The sequence below is a fragment of the Trachypithecus francoisi genome, unplaced genomic scaffold (assembly GCF_009764315.1).
Source record: "Trachypithecus francoisi isolate TF-2019V2 unplaced genomic scaffold, Tfra_2.0 Lachesis_group10, whole genome shotgun sequence".
NCBI lineage: Eukaryota > Metazoa > Chordata > Mammalia > Primates > Cercopithecidae > Trachypithecus > Trachypithecus francoisi.
In genome coordinates, this window is record NW_022681455.1 from 61,527,931 (window position 1) to 61,550,571 (window position 22,641).

General features: G+C 34.4%; 1 protein-coding gene across 2 annotated transcripts in view; it reads right to left on the reverse strand.

Annotated features, from left to right (window-relative positions):
* Positions 1 to 22,641, reverse strand: part of EYS (eyes shut homolog) — a 2,089,174-nt gene that overhangs the window by 889,683 nt on the left and 1,176,850 nt on the right. For both annotated transcript variants that reach the window (XM_033217548.1, XM_033217547.1), the window contains 2 exons: positions 3,485 to 3,677; positions 594 to 2,360 (listed from right to left, as the gene is read on the reverse strand). In XM_033217548.1, the coding sequence (XP_033073439.1) occupies positions 594 to 2,360; positions 3,485 to 3,677 (1,960 nt within the window). The remainder of the gene's footprint in view (positions 1 to 593; positions 2,361 to 3,484; positions 3,678 to 22,641) is intronic.

Consider the following 22,641-nt stretch of genomic DNA (forward strand, 5'->3'; position numbering starts at 1 on the left):
CTCTGAATTCAAATTCACAGATATTCTCTCTTTCATTTTTTGTCTAGTGCTTTTGTTAAATAAAATACATGACATTAACTTATGTTCTGAATTATATAAAATGAAACATCAAAACTTTAAATTTAAAAATGATACACCATGCCATAGAGGACAGGTAATCTCAATAAAGTTCCAGTGATTTCATCTTTCCCATATAAAAAAATACCACCACCGAAGATACTGTTAGAAAGAGTATGTTACATTGTGTTCAACCTGACAAAGAAGCTATTTCAAGAAATGAGAATAATAAAAGTTATTTCTAAACTTTGAAAGATCTGTTGTAATGAATTGAACTAGTTCAGTTTCTGATTGCTTGCCAGCAGTATAGCTGTCTCCAACCTACTACTGTATTGATCTGGTAGCCTTTGTGGCAGTGCATAAAGAATAACCATCTGTGTCAGGTACAACAGCAGGTGCCTTCTCCATTGAACTTCTTGCTGCCCTGATTACAACGAGGCTGTTTAGAGCACCTGGTGACCATGACAGGCTCTTTCTTCTCTGTAGAAAAGAAACTCATTTATAAAAGTTTACTGAACAGAAACTGAGAAACTCACCAGAAATCATCAGCCGTTGAGGTGCCACAATGGATTCCAGTGAAGACAAAGTAAGAGATCTAGTGAAGGGAAGATGCCAGCTTGCAGTGGGAAATTCCTGATATTGCACACTAGGCTGAAGTTCCCATTTGGACCATTCTGAATAAGTCTTGACTTCTTTATTAAGAGAGGTCATATAATCTATAAAATATGGCCAATCTGGCCTAATTACAGACATGGAGGAAGACATCTGTATTGAAAGTGCTGGAGTTGCTGAAACTGTATAAAATGCAACATTGGTGGTGACTTCTGAAAAATCAGGCATTGAGCCTGTCAACGGTGGCAGATTATTTTTGAGGTCATTTGCAAGTGTAATTTCTGAATATGTCTTTAAAGTTACATCTGGATAACTTCGTAAGTTTAACTCAAAATCTAGAGAACTATCACTTGGGTGAAGTTTGAACGGTGTATGAGATCCTTTACTTTTTTCTATGTCCAATAAGCTGTCTTGATTTAATACCTCAGTGGGGCCCGTAGTTATGCCATATTGTCTTATTTTCAATAGTTTTAAAATGTTTTCTGATACTGACAGTTCATCAGTAGTCAATTTTGAAGTCAAATCAGAATTCATCAAATCTGAAGAGATAGTTTGTGAAGGGACAATGGATAAACAAGTCTTATGCAAACATAAATTAACATCCAAATTACTTGATAGGGTAATGGATTCTTCCAAGGATGAGGATAAAATTGTTCTTTTTGCACTCTTTTTAGAAGGAAATAAAGATGGCACTTCTGTGAATGCCACTGATGGTGTTATTTCAGTAGCAGAAGAAAATGAATGCCCAGAAGTGATAGTTTGAGCTCCCATTAGTGCATACCAGCTGGCTAATATCGCTGAGTTCATCCAGAATGTCTCATAAAAGTAGGACTGTTTGCTATGCAAAACTTGATCTGAGAATTCATGAGAGGATTTTATTTCAGTCATAGAACATGTTGCACATGTTTGGCTTAATTCTCTTAAAGAATCACCAGCCTGTGATTTGATGTTTGTGAGTCTTTGGTTGCTTGAAGCTTCAGTAATAGCCTGATATTCACTGGGAATGAAGGCTTTTGTACCGAACCGGTGCAGAGCTGATGAGTTTAAGATGGTTACCTGTTTAGATATAATTATCTTAGCGGGAAAAATGGGAGACATCGAGGAGCTGAGCAATCTCCAGTGCTCTCTTCTTGAAATTAAAGAAACAGCTGAATATTCTTCGATATCCTCTTGAGCCCCCCTAGAGACAACTGGAGTTGCACTTATGGAGGCAGCTGTAAGCAGGAATCCACGGGAGAGTAATGAGTGTCTGTTTAACTCAATATCAGCCCCTGGAATGCTTCTAATTACTGAAGTCGTTGGGGTAGCAGATGAAGCAATAGTCTGATAGTTCTCAAATAATAAAGATTGTGTAGGAAAAATAAAATCTGACATTAAGGAAGACATGATAAATGAGGTCTTTGCTCTCCTATCAGGAAAAAAGAAACCTAGTGTGGCTGCTGAAGTTCGAATAGGCATATGCGATGCCGATGTTTTGTCCTGGACAATTTGTGCTGGGTCACGAATACCAAAATTCAGGAATCGAGAAGAGGAAACATCTGTGGAAGAAAGAAGACTGTGTTTTGCTGAAAGCTCTCTAGTGACAATCAGTTCTTCGAGTAAGTAGCTTTCCAAGGGTGTGCTAATTCTTAACGTTGCCAAACCAGTGGTTGGGAGAATGTCATGCTTGACAATGCCTGTCTGTTTTGGACCTACAAAAAGGAAAAAGTCAAAAAGATTAGAAAAATGAATTAGAAATGAACCACTTTGGCACTGGGATAAATCTCAGGCAAATTGCACTGCCACCTTACATCCATTATATGCAGACAAATATGGTTCTTTAAATCATATTTCTAATAAAAGTATATGAGGAGGTTTAATGATTTCACAAACTGCATAAATGCAAAGATTCCTATTATTTACACTCCATGGGAGGGCTAAAGTCAGGACAAATGGCATTACACAGAATTGACATATTCCCAACTAAATGACTCCTTTGAATTAGAAAACATGAAAAATTACAACTCCTTTGCATTGACACAATCAATGAATGTTTGACCTATCAGGTTAGAAATGTTAGAAATATTGTTTTACTTCCTCAAGAGGCAAAATGTTCTGTTTATATTAGATAACACTGTATTTCAATTTAAATTTTTAAAAGAATAGAAATTACATAGATGAAAAATAGACAAGGTACATTTCTACTTAGAATATCCAATAGCCTTCAAAATTATTTTTTCTTAAAGAATTCCTTGCTAAGAACTACAATTCTTACTCTGATTATTCGAAGTGGCATTGACTACATGAAGAGTAAATTTGGAATTTAATATACAATGTACTGTTTATAATATGACATCACTTGATTTAGAAAGTTAAATAATTGAACATGAAAAAAACATGTTGTTAAAATAATTCACAATAGGAAAATAAGCACATATCTTTTACCTGAGTGTTAGTCAAATAATTTAATAGGAATATAAATTTACATTAATGACTCAGAGAATATGAAGTAAAGACACACTGAAGCAAGTAGCACAATGCCCTTTTAAAACAAAATGTGCTGGGATTGAGGTCCAGTTGTCTATTAAAATTTACACAGTGGACAGTGGAATAAAAACTGTTAATTTACATTTTTTTTTACTGATCCAGAAATAGTATTAGCAAACAACATTGCTTAAAACAAAACTTAAAACTGGACACATAACCAATAATGCTCAATTTTACACCCCTAAAAATCATGTATCTCAGAAAAAAAAGATTTTAATAATTCAGAAAATATGCTTTTACTACACAACTTTTTCAAACTCAAACTTCTTAATATCTTACTTCTACTTACCTTGATCAACTGGATAAGTATCCATTATGGTTGGTATTCTAGTAGCCTTTATAGATGGAAAGCTACTGATCAAAGTCTCAGAAGGGAGAACTGTATATGTCTGTGTGGAAATGGGATCTGCTCTTTGAAAGATGGGAGTTAAACAGGTAATTATCCTTATTTCATCACCACAAAGAAGCCCAATGGAGCAGGTCTGAAAATGACAATTACAGTAATTAAATTAAGTTCAGTTTCTTTGTTCCTGAGAGATATTTTAAAGTTTGTTTTGGAATCCATTTGCATTTTCATAGACATATTGGATAGCTCAAATAAAATATTTTACTTGAAAATTAATCTCTATAGTAAATTTTACCCATATTTCAAAATGGACTCAATCCTTTCAATTAGAAATATGCACAGCTGAATGCCCAAATTTATTCTTAATTCTTTTAATTTTAAGTCAAAATACTATTTTTACATTTGTTTTGAGAATATAGTTTTTCAATGAGGAATTTGTACTGTATGGTAATTAATGTGGATATACAAAAAAAGTCACATTACAAATTATAAAACTTTTCTGCTCTAAAAGTAAAATTTAGTTGGAAACTAATGTAAAATGCAGTATCTGCAACAGAAAATTTAAAAACATATTCTTGTGATTTGTAAATTATTTTAGTTTGTATTGGCTTGCATTAGGAATGATCTTTGTATGTTTTGGTTTGACATGAAAAGGCTATTTCTACCATATCCTATAAAATAGCTTTCACATGAAGAAACTGTGAATGAAAATTGTGATGCTGTATAAATAAGTATAAACGGACCAGAGAGGTACTTTTATAAATGTAGAGTTAAAAACTAGTTATACTATATGAATCATTTTTATTTGTAAGAAAATAATATTTCAAAAATGATTTTAAAATACTAATACATGTCTATTTCCTAACACTAAAGACATACCTAATAGACATCCCTGCTTTAGTGTTCTAATATTTGTTAAAGATTACATCTCATTTTTCAGAACACTTAATTCTTGTTTCAGATGTAGGTGGTTGTTGTTTCACAGTTCCATATTCTGTAGTCACTTTGAACTCACACCAAGAAGTTTGTATAAATGTCAGATGATTCCTGATGTTAGATAACTGCTTCTCTCAACAAAGAAAAGCCCAGGACCAGATGGCTTTACTGCTGAAATTGATCATACTTTTAGAAAAGAACTAACACCAACTCTTCTCAAGCTATTACAAAACACTGAAGAGAAGGAAATTCTTCCTTACTCATTCTATGAGTCCAGCATTACCCTGACACCAAAACTAGATAAGAACATAAAAAAAAAATCCACAGGCAACTATTATTAATGAACCTAGATACAAAAGTTCTCCCGAAAACACTAGCGAACTGAATACAACAACACATCAAGAAGATAATATACTATGATCAAGTGGGATTTATCCCAGGTATGCAAGGATGTTTCAACATATGTAAATCATTAAGTTTGATATATCAACCAACAATATCAGGACAAAATCTATGTAAATATCTCAATAGATGCAGAAACTAATTTGATAAAATTGAACATCACTTCATCATAAAAACCCTCAACAAATTTGGCATAAAAAATACCTTAACATAATGAAGGCCACAAATGACAACCTACACCTGAAATCATACTTAATGGGCAAAAGTTGAAACCCTTTCCTCTAAGAACTGTAAAAAGACAGGATGCCCACTTTCAACATTGTTATTCACCATTGTCCTGGAAGTGTCAACAAGAGTAATTAGGAATGAGAGAGAAATAAAGGGCTTTCAAATTAGAAAAGAGGAAGTCAAATTGACCCTCTTTGCAGAAGACATAATCTTATATATAGAAAAACCTAAAGACTCTACCACAAAATCTCTTAGAGCTGATGAACAAATTCAGTGAAATTGTAGAATAAAAAAATTAACATACGAAATTTAGCATTGTTTCCATACACCAAAATGTAGCATTGTTTCCATACAACAATAATGAACTTTCTGAAAAAGAAATTAAAAATGCAATCCCAGTCACAATAGCCACACAAAAGAAATACATAGGAATAAATTTAACTAAAGAGGTGAAAAATCTCTTCAAGGAAAACTACAAAGCACTGATGAAAGACATTGGAGAGGACACAAATGAAGGGAAAGACAGCCCGTGTTCATGGAGCAGAAGAATTAATACTGTTTAAACGACTGTATTAAACCATTCTGCATTGTTATAAAGAAATACTTGAGACTGGGTAATTCATAAATAAAAGAGGTTTAATTGGCTCTCAGTTCTGCAGGCTTTAGAGGAAGCATGGTGCTGGCATTTGCTTGGCTTCTAAGGAAGCCGCAGAAAGTTTACAGTCATAACAGAAGATGAAGAAGGAGTAGGCACATCACATGACAACAGCAGGAGCAACAAAGAGAGAGAGGAAGAGAGAGAGAGAGCCAGGGAGGGGACGGGTAGGAGACACACTTTAAAATAACCAGATCTCACAGGAACTCACCAACTGTTGTGACAACAGCAGAAACTGATGAGGGATCCGCCCCCATGACCCAAACTCCTCCCCTCAGGCCATACCTCCAGCACTGGGATTACAATTTAACATGGGATTTGGGCGGGGTCAAACATTCAAACTATAAGAATGACCATGCCACTCAAAGCAAACTACAGATTCAAAGAAATCTCTATCAAAATACCAATGATATTTTTCAGAGTGATAGGAAAAACAATTCTAAGTTCATATGGAATCACAAAAGATTCTGAATAGCCAAAGCAATCCTAAACAAAAACGACAAAGCTGAAAGCATCACACTCTCTGACTTTAAATTATACTATGAAGCTATAGTAACTTAAAACATCATGGTATTGCTATAAAAACAGACACATAGACCAATGAAACAGAATAGAGAAGAAAGAGACATATCCATATATTTACAGCTAGCTGATTTTTGACAGAGATACCAAACGTTAGAGAAAGAATGCTCTCTTCAATAAATAGCACAGGAAGAACTGGATATTCATATGAAGAAGAATAAAACTAGACTCCTATCTCTCACCATATAGAAAAATCAACTCAAAATTGATTAAAGACTTAAGCATAAGACCCCAAGCTATAAAACTACTAGAAGAAAACATAGGGTAAATACCTCAGGACATTGGTATAGGCAAAGATTTTTATCAGTATGATCTCAAAAGCACAAGCAACAAAAACAAAAATAGACAAATGGAATTGAGTTAAACTAAGAATCTTCTGCATAGAAAAAGAAACAACTGACAGAGTCAACAGATAATCTGCAGAATGAGAGAAAATGTTTTCACACAATGCATTCAACAAGGAACTAATATTTATAATTTTACAGGGAACTCAAACAACTCAAAAACAATAAAAAATACAACCCTATCAAAAAAAGTGGACAAAGGGCATGAATAGGCATTTTTTCAAAAGAAGACATACAAGTGGCCAATAAACATATGAAAAGCTGCTCAATGTCACTAATCATCAGAGAAAAGCCAGTCAAAACCACAATGAGATATCATCTTACATCAGTTAGAATGGCTATCATTAAAAAGACAAAAAATAACAGATATTGGCAAGGATGTAGAGAAAAGGGAACCCTTATATGCTTTTGATAGGAATGTAAACTAGGACAACCTCTGTGGAAAACAGTATGGAGATTTCTCAAAGAACTAAAAAATAGAACTACCATTCAATTCAGCAGTCCCACTACTGGGTATATATCTAAAGGAAAATAAATCATTATATCAAAAAAATACATATATTAATATGTTTATCACAGCACCATTCACAATAGCAAAGATATGGAATCACCCTGTCAGTGAAGACTGGATCAAGAAAATTGTAGTATATATACACAATGAAGTACTATTTATCCATAAAAAGAATTAAGTCAGGTGTTTTGCAGCAATGGGGATGGAACTGGAGGTCATTTTTCAGTGTGAAACAACCCAGGCACAGAAAGACAAATACCCACATGTTCTCAGTTACAAGTGGGAGCTAAATAATGTGTACATACGGACATAGAGTGTAGAAAAATAAAAACTGGAGCCTTTAAAAGGTGGGGGAGGACAAGGAGGGTGGATAATGAGAAATTACTTACGGGTACAATGTCTGTTATTGGAGTGATGGATATACTAAAATCCCAGATTTCATCACTATACCATATAGTCATGTAATAAAATTGCACTTGTAACCCTTAATTTGATACAAATTTTTTAAAAGTTAAAAGAGAGAATATTAATGCTCCCAACACACAAAAAAGATATCTTCAATATTATACGAATTACCGATCTTATCATTACACAATGTATACATGCATTGAAATATTACTATGTATTCCATAAATATGTACAATTATTATGTGTCAACTAAAAATAAAAGAAGAAAAGAACAAAAGAGTAAAGTTTTTGTGTATAAAAACCTAAACATTAAATGGAAAAATATCCACAGCAAACAAAAACACAAGAACGACAGGATCCATTACCCTAATGGATACAGAATGCATTTAAATTAAGAAAAAAGAGAAGGGGCTGGGCATGGTGTTTCACTCCTGTAATCTCAGCACTTTGGGAGGCCGAGGTGGGTGGATCACAAGGTCAGGTGATCGAGACCATCCTGGCTAACACGGTGAAACCCTGTCTCTACTAAAAATACAAAAAATTAGCCAGGCGTGGTGGCGGGCGCCTGTAGTCTCAGCTACTTGGGAGGCTGAGGCAGGAGAATGGGGTGAACCTGGGAGGCAGAGCTTGTAGTGAGCCGAGATCACATCACTGCACTCCAGTCTGGGCAACAGAGCAAGACTCTGTCTCAAAAAAAAAAAAAAAAAAAGAATAAAAAAAGAATCTAGAAATGATAAAAGAAACAGCAAAAAAAAAAAAAAAAAATGGAATCTTATTCCACACCTTAAAGAACCAGTGATTTTTTTCTTTTCTCTACTCTAAGGTAAGCAACAAGCCCTGGAAAGACTTCACAGACTAAGGAAATGTGTATAAAACTAGGTAGAGATCAGAATGCCAACATACCAGCTTACAATGAAAATGTAGCTGTTATACAGCTAATAAATACTTTCATGGCCCTGGTCAGCAGTTTTCTCCCAAATCACAATCAGAAGCCATTATCAATTACCTTGAAAAATTGCCATCACAGAATTAGGGAATCATCAAACCCTCTCTCTCTGTCAGCATAGCTATATAAGAACAGGTTTTCTTGATGAGCATTATATCAGAACATGTAGAATTAGGTGATTCAAACATTTAATCCCGTAAGATATTACCATAAGAATGATCTCATTAACAGGTCTGAAATATTTGTTCATTGGTTAAAGCTATCTATCCTTATTCATGTTAACATTGGTATTGCCAACATTTATCTTTATGATTCTGATATGCTAATAACATGGACTACTAAATCATTAGATATATTACCACATTCATTATTCCAGGTTAAACTTAAGTTCAGCAGAAAGGAAGCCATACTTTCTCTTTCCTATATTGCATGCCTAGGCTCACATCTATTATGTTCTGTTCTTGAAGTTTAACTCCCAAAGGCGAATTTGTTTTCTCAATTTTGAAGTTGATAGCAAATATCTGTTTATGTTCTTCAAGAACTAGCAATGTGTATAATTTTATTAAATGTTCCTCCAAGTAGATCATAACTATGTGACCTTTCTCTCCTATCTATTGATTATATTAATGCATTCATTGGTCATGTTAATACAAATTTTGAATATATATATATATAGATACACTCACTCACACACACACCCCAATGCATGTCAATACAATTTATCCTAGAGAAATTTCTGTATCTTCCTTAGTTAAATCCCAAACCGTGTGGCAAAGTTTAGTACAGGTCACTAAAGCTATTTCCTCCTACTCTTGGATTATATGTCTCAGTCATTTTTTAAGACCAAGTGACTTAGTTCTAATCAACAAAATGTGGTCATTATGTGTGCCACTTTTAGATCGATCCATAAAAGTCTGCTATGTATGAACCTCCAACCTCTTCACCCTGGTGACTTATGAAGACACATGATAAAGATGATGAAGCCACAAAAAGGAAACAACCTTGGTCCCTGAATCTCTATCTGAAAGACAATAGCTGAAATTGGACACTCATTTGAACTTGATTTGAATGAAAATATATTCCTATTATATTAATCTAGTGAATTTTGGAGGTTATTTTTATAGCAGCTGTCATTGCCCTAATACACACGCAAAACTTTGCCTCACTTGATATTTCTGATAATATTCTTTAATACCGACAAGGAAATAAAACCAAAAGAAAACATCTCAAAAAGGGCTGGGCATTTCTTTTTCTCGATTGCTTGATTTCACAGGGCAAATACAGGAATTTCAAATATTTAGGTTTGCTTTAACTCAGTAAACATTTAACTTGCATATTTTTTAACTTCATGCTTACTATAATTTATTTTACCAATCTATCTCTCTTTTCCTCATTTATTTATCTGCAAAACAAATATTTAGTGCCTACTACAAATAGCATAATGAGTCACTGATATGTATTAAAACCTTAATAGGTACCAAAATGATACAGTAATTTCTATGAAACATAATGACTTAAAAAAACTATTTTCTTTATGAATCTATATTTGAGAAAGAACATGCAAATAAGATCTTCTGAATTAGAGTTTTATGAGAATATGGTCATCTGCTTTCACATGGATATTGTATAGCCCTCTATGTCTTCACACAACAAGCGTTTATTGATCAGTATCTAAGTGCCAGTGACTGTTGTAATTGTTGGAAATGAATTGGTCAACAAGATAGGCAAAGTTTCTCCATTATATACTTTGTATTTTAGGAAATAAATTTGAATTAATTAATTAATATCAATTAGTGATAAGTGATTTTAAGACAAAATATCCCAAAACACATAATAAGGAAAAACAGCAAGGGTTGTTTTGGAGGCAGTGGCCAGGGAAGTCCTCTCTGAACAGCGATATAAATTAACGTGAGTATTTTAGGAAACAGTATTGAAGGCGAAAAGAATGGCAGTGCAAAGGCCTGCAGGCAGGAAAATGCTTAGTATGTTTACGCAAAAGCAACACAGACAGTTAAAGAGAATAAGGGAAGGCCATGTAGGTAGAAGTGAGGTCACAGAGGTGATTAGAAACCAGATAATGTGGTTTCTTGTTTGTTGTTGAATTTGGAATTGATTCTGAGAATTATGGGAAGCCATTGGAATAGTTGAAATAAGAAAGTTCTGATCTTATTGATATCATAAAAAGATTACTTTAGATAATAGACCCTCAATGGAGTCTGGGTTGGGGGGAAGAACAGAAGCTAAAGTATATTTGGGAAGCAGGCAATGGTCTAGGAAAGGGAAATGATTTGACTGACCTGGAGTGGAAATGGTGAATATAGTGAGTAAAGTTTGTATTCAGGATATACGTGGAAGGCAGAGCCTATAATATATATGCTGATAGGCTAGATGCATGGGGTGAAAACAAAAGAAGTTTAGTGAATGATTTGTAAATTTGTATTCCTATCAATAAAATAGAAATAAAAATTAAATAAGGTGAGCAAATTTACTAAACTAAAGAAGACCATTTACAGATTGGAGGATAGATCACAATTTCTGTTTAAGTATATTAAATTTGAGAAGCTTATTGGCACTAGATATGTAACAAGTTAAAAATATGCGTCTCTCTTGAGAATTATTCTTAAATAATTTCAATAAAATAAAAAGTATGGTTTAATGAAAAGCAGTGTTATCCTGTAGTCCTGTCTAATTTTCTGATAATACAGCTAGAAAATGGCACAGCCAAGATTTTTACCCAAGAAATGAGACTCCAGAACCCACACTTCAAACCACTGTACTATATTTTTGATACATGAAGCATCATCAAGATTTGTTATCAACAGTTCTATGCTAAAGTCGATTATTTTAGGTAACAAAACTAAAACAATCTTCTACTCTGACAGTCTAGTTAACAAACATCACTGTCAATTAAATTTAATCATCACAAACCACGTTTTAAGATCTGCACAACAGTTTCTATTATCTGAATGACTTTACATTTTTTTTATTATTATTATACTCTAAGTTCTAGGGTACATGTACACAACGTGCAGGTTTGTTACATATGTATACATGTGCTATGTTGGTGTGCTGCACCTATTAACTCGTCATTTACATTAGGTATATCTCCTAATGCTATCCCTCCCCCTCCCCCTCCCCCTCCCCCTCCCCCTCCCCCTCCCCCCTCCCCACAATAGGCCCCAGTGTGTGACCATCCCCTTCCTGTGTCCAAGTGATCTCATTGTTCAATTCCCACCTATGAGTGAGAACATGCAGTGTTTGGTTTTCCGTTCTTGCGATAGTTTGCTGAGAACGATGGTTTCCAGCTGCATCCATGTCCCTACAAAGGACACAAACTCAACCTTTTTTATGGCTGCAAAGTATTCCATGGTGTATATGTGCCACATTTTCTTAATACAGTCTGGCATTGATGGACATTTGGGTTGCTTCCAAGTCTTCGCTATTGTGAATAGTGCTGAAATAAACATACGTGTGCATGTGTCTTTATAGCAGCATGATTTATAATCCTTTGGGTATATCGCCAGTAATGAGATGGCTGAGTCAAATGGTATTTCTAGTTCTAGATCCTTGAGGAATCCCCACACTGTTTTCCACAATGGTTAAACTAGTTTATAGTCCCACCAACAGTGTAATCATGTTCCTATTTCTCCACATCCTCTCCAGCACCTGTTGTTTCCTGATTTTTAATGATTGCCATTCTAACTGGTGTGAGATGGCATCTCATTGTGGTTTTGAATTGCATTTCTCTGATGGTGAGTGATGATGAGCATTTTTTTTCATGTGTCTGTTGGCTGTATGAATGTCTTCTTTTGAGAAGTGTCTATTCATATCCTTTGCCCATTTTTTGATGGGGTTTTTTTTTTCTTGTAAATTTGATTGAGTTCTTTATAGGTTCTGGATATTAGCCCTTTGTCAGATGAGTAATCCAGTGGACTATTAGTATATTTCACTCTATTTACAGTAACATTTGAAGATAAAATGTTGTGGTTTATTCTTATTTTCTACTTGAAATAAGGAGTACATAATACAGAAAATAATCCAGCATACTTCACGTGACTTGTTCCTCTTCCCTTTGTCTTTCCAGCCATGAAATGGAGTGGTTTCATGCCACTGCAGGCCTCTGTTTACCTCACTAACTTCTGGTTATTGTCAGCTCTTTTTTTTTCACGTGTATATCCAATTATCTCTATTACTTAAGTGTTAGAAATGGTTTCTGTTTTCCTCATTAAGATATTAACAGATTCAGTATTCTATAAAAGATACATGGCATATTTCTCTATGTGGTCATCTAACTTGATTGGGAGGCAAAAGTCAAAATAGGTGGCAACCAGAAAGTGAGAATAATATTCTGAAGATATCATTTACCTATAATAATAAAAAACTCTAGTAATAATCAAATATCAAATGTAAAGAATACTTTGCTCCAAAACAGGTAATATTGAGATATCTTTGTGCTATATTACTGGGCTAGATAAATATTTTTGTTTCTAGGTTTTTATAAAGATTTTTCCATACAAAATCAGTATGTAGGGTTCATGGTAATAATTATAGTTTTTAATGACATTCCTGTTGTTATGCCAAATTGATTTATATGTCTTTTCCAGCATACTACCAGTGCCCCTAGGCAGGGGACTATGTTACATTTTCCACTGAATGGCCAGGGTTAATGTGATGACTGGCACATACTGATGTACTTGATGGTCAGTAAACATTTATTGGAAAAAACTAAGAGAAACATATTGAAAACACATATTTATCTAAGTACATACATATTTTTCTCTTTCCCTTTCATAGATAAATGTATTGAAAGGAATATTTGTTAAATCATCTCAACTTTTCATTCTTTCCTCAAGCCATTCTAATCTAGCTTTCGTGTCTTCTTGCCAGTAGGACTGTTCTAGTGAAATTCCAGAAATCCTATTGTGCTGTTAAATACAAAGCACAGTTTTTGATCTTCATCTTATTCAAATCATCAACAAGATTCAATATACTTAACTACCACCTTCTAACAAATTTGATTTCTCCATAACCTTCTACCTCTTTCTCCTATTCATTATCAATCTCCTCTATTGGCTCCTTTTCTTTGTGGCCTCTAGGTTGGAATTTATCATAGCTTTGTATTCACCTTTTTTCTTTCTCCATTCTCCCCAGAAGCATAGTCATGCATTCAAAAAGACTATAAAGATATCATATATTGATAAGTCCCCAAAATATATCTTTACTTCACACTTCTCTGAAATACATTCTTATATAACCACCTGCTAATTTAGAATCATTATTTAAATATCTCATGGATACCTTAAACATAACATGTACAGTATTGAACTGCTGGGTCAGTCCCTCCATTCTAACATGTTCTTCCAACCACCTGTCCCATCACAGGAAATTTATTATCATCACTCTATTGCTGAAGTCCTCCCTGATTTTTCATTCTCTTCTATCTTACACATCCACTCAATACAATGTCTTGCTAATTTTTCTTTCATAACACATTTCAAATCAAGCCTTTTCTCTGATTTTGCTTTGCCACAAATATCAATCCATCATTATCTTTTACATAGTAATTGTTAGAGCCTAGCTGGTTTCTTCACGCCCACTTTTAACCTCCTTCTAGATCTTTCTTTATGGAAGAATAGGGATATTTTAAAAACCTGAATAAGATCACATCATTTCCCTTTTGAAAAAACTTGTTAGTATATATGTCAATCGCATTTGAATACAATTCAAACTAATTGCTATTTTTCTGACTCTCGACCTAATCTGACCCTGTTTACTTCTGCAAGCACTTCTGTGCCTTTGCCCCCACCACACTTACTGTGCTCAACTCCCATTATCCATTATTTTCTGTCCCATACAGGACAAGATCTTTTCCTCCCCCATGACCCTTGTTTATGCTGATACATCTGACAGCACATCCATACCCTAACTCTTCCTTTGGATTATTTCTTTTTATCCCACAGGTTATAACTTCAAGGTCCCTTCCTTAGAGAAAACTTTTCTACTATCTACATTATTTTTCTATCACAATAACTTTTTCTTTTTCTTCTGACTACTAAATACAGTTTGAATTGCATTTTCTTTTTCTTTTTTTCTTTTGTCATAATTTATTCTTTTTTTATTATACTTTAAGTTCTAGGGTACATGTGCACGATGTACAGGTTTGTTACATATGTAAACATGTGCCATGTTGCTGTGCTGCACTCATTAACTCGTCATTTACATTAGATATATCTCCTAATGCTATCCCTCCCCCTTACCCCCTCCCCACAATAGGACCTGGTTGTGATGTTCCCCTTCCTGTGTCCAAGTGATCTCGTTGTTCAATTCGCACCTATGAGTGAGAACATGTGGTGTTTGGTTTTCTGTTCTTGTGATAGTTTGCTGAGAATGATGGTTTCCGGCTGCATCCATGGATGCATGGATATTTTATTTTTCTATTGCCTTGATTTATATGTAGTTCCTCGTACACTGTAAATGTCACTAGGTAGAAATTTATTTCCATTCCATCTGCATTGTATTCAGCACACTATTTGTATACTGCTAACCAATTAGTGTTTGTTGAATGTACATAAAATTATATTTACAAAATTGCCTCTGTACATTAGGTTAAAGAGTTGAGCAAGTAAAATGTAAGTTTTTTTACCCATAACATGTTTAATTAAAATTTGAAACACAGGATAGCCCTTCAGATGCCTTTATATTACAAGAAAAACAACCATCCAAATATGACAGTTCAACAGATACCAGTCTTGAATTACAAGAGTCATCAACCTTACTCTGAGTAATAAGGGCCCATATCATGTGAATAGTCTGTCTTGAAACCAGAGATGACAGATGAAATGGAAGTGCAATTAATACGATTAAACTCTTTCTCTGTGTCCTCTACACTTAAGAAACATTTTCCTCCTTTCCCAAGGTCTATCATTAACAAATGCTTAATGCTGCCGAACATGAGCTAAAAAGAACTGGTAAATTATTTGAAAATTTAGCAATTAGAAAACTAAGTAAGCTCAAAGCCATTTACCACTATCCCATTTAAACATGCATCAAGAAACATTTTCCACCTTATTCCAAGATTTTTCATTAAGAAATGGAGAGGATGTGGAGAAATAGGAACACTTTTACACTGTTGGTGGGACTATAAACTAGTTCAACCATTGTGGAAAAGTGTGGCGATTCCTCAAGGATCTAGAACTAGAAATACCATTTGACCCAGCCATCCCATTTCTGGGTATATACCCAAAGGATTATAAATCATGCTGCTATAAAGACACATGCACACATATGTTTATTGTGGCACTATTCACAATAGCAAAGACTTGGAAGCAACCCAAATGTCCATCAGTGACAGACTGGATTAAGAAAATGTGGTACATATACACCATGGAATACTATGCAGCCATAAAAAAGGATGAGTTCGTGACCTTTGTAGGGACATGGATGCAGCTGGAAACCATCGTTCTCAGCAAACTATCGCAAGAACAGAAAACCAAACACTGCATGTTCTCACTCATAGGTGCAAATTGAACAATGAGATCACTTGGACACAGGAGGGGGAACATCACACATCGGGGCATATTGTGGGGAAGGGGGAGGGGGAAGGATAGCATTAGGAGATATACCTAATGTAAATGATCAGTTAATGGGCGCAGCACACCAACATGGCACATGTTTACATATGTAACAAACCTGCAGACTGTGCACATGTATCCTAGAACTTAAAGTATAATTAAAAAATAAATTTTTAAAAAAGAAATGTTTAATGCTGCCAAACATAAGCTCAAAATAAATGGTAAATTATTTGAAAATTTAGCAATTGGAAAACTAAGTAATCTCAAAGCCATTTATAACCATCCCACTTAAACATGTGTCAGGTAGCTCCTAGGCTTTAGGGACTAATAAAAACAGATCCCTGGGTGAGTTTTTCTGGTTGCTTAGCAAGTCATTAGAGGAAAAATGCAAGCTGGTAGAAGAATAGGTTCAATTGCCTCTTGTGTTGGGTGGACTTCCTGATGAGTTATACCAGGCTAGGACATTAGCACAGGTGATATCACGGATGCTAATCTTCTACAAGGTCGTGCCTCCAGGTTCAAACACTGCCCTACCTGGTAGCTCTGGCCCTTTTTGAGATAAATATTTTAAACCAGGAAAGATTTATAGGAAAATAATAGTCACAGGACAAAATAATTAGTCCCATTTAGCTTTTCTTCTATTTCCTCCTCTTCCTCCAACTTCTACTCCATCCTCCTTCTCTTCTTTCTTATCCTACTTCTGCTCCTCTTCCTTTTTCTTCCTCATTTCAAAAGCATAACCCCACAGAGATTTTGTTTAACTGAGACTGAATATACAATGAGTTGAAGTGGAAAGAGCGAGATTAGAGATCAGGAGATTTTTAAGTGCCTGGAAAACCTCTATTGCCTCCCAACAGCACACAGAACTTCACCCTTCTTGAAAAAAAACATTAGATGGGAAATCATTCAGAATTTTAGAGGAGTCTGGTGAAGTCTCTCTCAGATTTCTAAACCATGTAGGCTGTTTATCAAAATCTTATACAGCCTCATATAAACCCTGATCTAAAAAACACGTTATCTAAGACTCCAAAAAGGAAAGCCCCTTCATGTAGTTTTCTATATGTGATAGGGTTTCCAGAAGTAGATGGTCATCATTCAAACTGGTTCTGTGGAAGTGAGTCAGTGGTCATATCTGAAGAAGTAAGGGTGATTTATGCATGTCCTCTCTACAGAGTCTATCTTAATGGATTATATAGATAGTACTACAGATCACATGAATTATCGCTCTGCTTAGGCTGTGTATAGTAGTAAAGTAAATGGATTTGTGTGTGTGTGTGTGTGTGTGTGTATGTGTGTTTTCTCTGCCTCAAGCATCTACCAAAAAGGTGGTCAAGCTCTCAAGAATACGTATAGTGCTGGTATTCTTTTCTTCCTTTATGACAACTTGACAACACACAACAGGAGTTCTCACTCCTCTAATCTGCAGTATTTCCTTTTTTTTTTAAATTTTTAGGTGGAATATGTTACATCAAATTTATGTGCTTCTGTCTGTATCTCTGTCTCTTTCTCTCAGTTTAGAATAATTCATCTAGAATGGCTCTTGAGAGTCATTGCCTGGGACACTGCAGTGTAACATTGTTTTATTTATTTTTCTAGGTTATCCACAATATCCTGCCATGAAAGTTTAAAATGTCTTTCCTGGGGGAGGATGATAATGATGTTTTCTGTCTGGTAACATAACAATGTATGGCCCAAACTTTTCAAAACATTTTCAAGTATGTCAGTCAATTAATTCAAATCAGTTATTTTCATCTTTCTCAAGGTTAAAGAGAATAAAATCATAGACCATAAATAAAAGCTATGGGTCCATAATTTTATAAATTTGTATGAAGTCTGAAGAACATCAAGAATATGTGAAATTTTCACAAAATAGAAGCACACAAGCTCCATCTAAGTTTTATGGGGTGACAACAATATAAATGTGAAACAGTCACTTCTTCCCTGGTGTGTGATAACTGGTAGTGAAGTCTTTAAGGACAATTTTATTTTTCCTTTATTGCATTTGGCTACCAGAACTTCAGGGGATTTGCTTCAATGGCAATGCTTCTGAAAACACAAGTTCATTGATTTGCTGTGTAATTGTTATCTTCAGGGAGATCTTCTAGTGGACTAAAGAATGGAGGAATAAGGATCTTAAGGAATGTACTGAATCTCACTTTTGTTTCTAGTCTATCCAAAAGAAGATGCAATAAGAAGGGAAATGCAAAGCATAGCTCAAGGGAGAAGTCAAGGTTAACACTAGAGACAGATGCTCACGCAACAAATATTACTGCAGAAAGCTGATGAGGCAAGAGGTCAAGATGCATTGTTTTAGAGGCAAGGTCTCAGATGCACATTTACTATGTATCAAATATATGCTAGAGTTATATTTCAAAATAAAAGTCTGACCAGGTCATTCCTCAGTTCAAAAAGTCATCACTGGCTTACCACTCTTCTTAGAAAAAAGTAAAACAATTTAACCTAGCACACAACATCACTGGCTATTTCTTATTGAATATTGATTTTTCTTATTGAAAACATGGTGAGAAATGTATTTAGGTTACGCCCAAATCTTAAATATATGAGATTTTCTCGACTTTTCACAATGATTAATTACACGTCAATTATTTTTGATATCTATGATCCTAATCAAATAGTTGTCAATGGCCTTCTTTACACTAACTACGTTTGTAGATATTGAGTTTTAAAAGCAAAAAAAGGTTGAATGTTAAAGTTATATGCTAGACTATGGCCAAGTTTGTGGTGGAAATACCATGGCTTTTAATTTAAATTTAAGTACTTTGTATTTAACTCCAAATAATAAAATCAAGAAATTACTCTGTGTCAGTCATCATATCAGAACAATTTAATAACCCATAATTACTACAGGTGCAAATTATCAGTGTGACTAATATATATAGTTATATATAACATAACTAAAACTCTGTGGTCCTACTGTTGATAGCATCCTCTGAATTTTTGTTTCTAAATTCTCACCTAATTGAAATCAAATACCTTAAAGACTTCCCCGAGACCACTGTTTATGACTCACCAGTCCCAGAAGCTGATATCTGATACAGAACCCTGAGTATGTACAAGTAAAAGAGCCATGAAACATTTCAGAACTCAAATTGTTTGATCTTTCCTACTATTTTAGTAAGAATGCATGGAATTAGCAGACACTGTAGGTAAATTAGTGGGTCATCAATGTGAGGATCCCAATATTCCCAAACTCATTTTTGAGAACTGGCAAGTAGAAATTTAAAACTTTCTTTTTTTTTACCACCAAATATCTATACCATTTAGGGAAGCTTTCCTTAGTCACAGAATGTTCAACTGACTGCTCATGAGAAAATACAATTATTTCATGAAACATTTTATATTTTTCCATTGGAAATAATGTCTTCATTCTCTGAATCACTATAATGTGTTTACATTTTAGGCTGCTTACCCATTTCTTTTCTGTGTTATAATTTTTTTTTGCATGTCGTATCTCTTATGAATTTGACCTTCTTAGGATAAATATCTTAAATAGTTGTTAGAATCTAAGTTCAATAATATACAGATGTTAAGTGCTAAAACATGCGTCATAAAGGATATTTAAAAAATAGCATTACCTCAAATCTTTCCATTCACACTCCTTGAAAGTAACTTGCAAGCTTTCCTACCTGTTCTCCCTAGAACAATGTCTCTTTATATTCAAGCAGACTTGCTACACTTGACCTCCTATAGGGACTATTACTTGAGCCAATCTGAGCAAACAGATTTGGGCTACATACCTTTATTTTGCCATCCATAGCATCTTATGTTTATACCTCTATCAACACATATTTGTTAATATATTCTATAATTTGTTTATCCATTTCTCCCATGTAGTAGTATTCTATACCAACCCAAACAGCCACAGTTGTGTGCATGTAACACACCAATGAATACGCTGATCATTTTATACTTTTCTTTAACTAATTTGTCATTAGAAACATAAAGTTGGCATCTTCATTTGAGAACATTAAGAACAACGTCTTCTGAACACTTTCAAGCCTCTCTCATTTTCTACAACATACTGTGGCAATACACTTTTTTCTTTCTCCTTTCAGATTGAAGTGAGTCAGCCTTATAGTTAGAATGTCTTTGAAGCTAATCTTCAAACTCTGGGAATGTGCACACAGCCCTTTCCTTACTTGGGAATTCAAGTGCAAATGACATGAAAACAGTTACAGAAAATAAGGCAAAACCAAATCAAACACTATCATACAAGGACACCATCTAACATCCAAAATACATCAAAAACAGCAAGCAAGATATGCTGTGCTGGACGTCTGTATCCCTGAGCTGCATGGAGAGCAACAACCAACAGGTCTTCCTTCCTACACATTGACTCTTTTCTTAGTTTCATTTATTTTTAATTAAGGGGGAAAAAGCTTAAAGCAGGTGGTTTCTGTATGAATAAAAAAAAGACTTCTAACTCAAAAGAGAATTGTAAAACCCTGTCATTTCTCAGTGGCAATGCCAGAAAAAGCAGAGAAACAGAGACTGATTTTTATCATAAAAAATGCAATAGATGCAAGTTATATTTTCTCCCCCTGCCTTGCTGAATTTAATTATTTATCAAATAAGCTAGCAGGTGTAAAATGCACAGTTCCACTTATCATGTAAGAACCATGTGAAGAAAAGAAGCTTTGGTTAAAAAAAAAAAAAGAATTTGAAGGAACCATGTATTAGTCTGTTCAGGCTGCTGTAACAAAAAATATCATAAACTGTTTGACTTATAAATAACAGAAATTTATTTCTCATAGATCAGGAGGCTGGGAAGTACAAGTTGAGGGATGTTTAGTGTCTGGGCTTTCTCAAAGATGGTGCTATGTCCTCATAGGCTGGAAGGGACTATCTAGTTATCTGCAGCCTTTTTATAAGAGCACTCATCCTAATCATGAGTACTCAAACCTCATGACTCAATCACCTCCCCAAAGCCCTACATTCTAATACCACAGTCTTAGGGGTTAGGACTTCAACATTTGAATTTGGGTGAGGAAGACACAAACACTCAGGCCATAACAGAATATATAAGCTAATCTTTATATAAGTTAATGTAGTCTATGCTCACCAAGAGAAATCTGAGTATGGCTCAGAGTGAGAAGATCTAGAACTGTATTTGGTTGCAGAGTGAAAATTTTCTGACATAGTGCTCATGGATACAGGGTTTGGATTCACTGGACGAACTATATTCTAACATTTGCTACCTATGAATAAGCGACCAACATCTCTGAGCCTGTTTCCTTATCATCACAATAGGGATAAACAATGATTCTTACATTCCAAATTTTTTAAATCATTCAATAAGGTAAAGTATCCAAGACATTTAGTCTGGCAAATAGTTAGGCTTCCTTCATAAATAATAACATTTTAATGGAAGCTTATGACTCAAGTGATATTTTAAATCACTCTAAATATTACTGTAGAAAACAATGCATTATATCTTTAACAGTGTATATTTCATTCAACAGACTGTTCCATGAAATTCTTGTGCTTAGTTGTGATTAACACCACAATAATTGTTATCTATTCATGTTTTTGCTCATGTATAATAATCAACAAAATTTTATTTAGAATCTACTATCTTGTATCTGCCTAGAGAACAGAAGTAGGTAATGTGTGCACAATTCCTGTTTTTATGGAACTTACTGAAGAGGAGAAAAGCAGACCAGAGAGGGAGAAGGGAATGGAGAAGGAGAGGAAGGGAGGTGAGAGTAGCTGGTCAAACAGTAAATATATAGCCACAAAAATAATTGTTGAATTACAATTTTAGTAATTGCTATACAAATGATAAAATGTTGCCTAATTTCTTGTGGGACTGCAAAATGCTACAGATATTTCAGAAAACAGGCAGTTTCTAATAAACACACTATTACTATATAATCCAGCGAGTGTGTGCCTCGATGTATAGCAAATGAATTGACAACATGTTCACACAAAAACCTCCACAAGAATATTTATAACAGCCTTATTCATGATTGCCAAAACCTGGAAACAATCAATAAAAACTTCAGTAGGTTGAATGGATAATCCATGGTACATCTGGACAATGGAACATTATTCAGCCCTGACATATAAAATAGTTATTTACCTTAAAAGTAAATGGATATTACATTTAGTTATCTATCTTAAAAATAAATCCATAAGATATATGGCATGGAGGAAAGAACACTGATCTACCAGTCTGTAAGTATGGGCATTTAAAATTCTGTGCCCAACTCTCTAATGGGTTAACAATGTTATATTCCATATGGCCAAGCTTTTAATTCATCCACATGTTCATGCTATAAGTGAAGAAACTGAAGCTCAGAGAATTTTCCATATAATTGAAGTCTAAAATGTTAAGCCATTACTTTTTTGAGTCAATATATAACACTAAATATATTCTAGGTTTCTACCAAATACATTCTTCCACCAGTCACGTTGAAGCAAAAATCTGATGCATAAAGATGAAAGATGGGCATTCATTATCTTTAATATCTAAATAGGTCTATGAGGTGGTCAT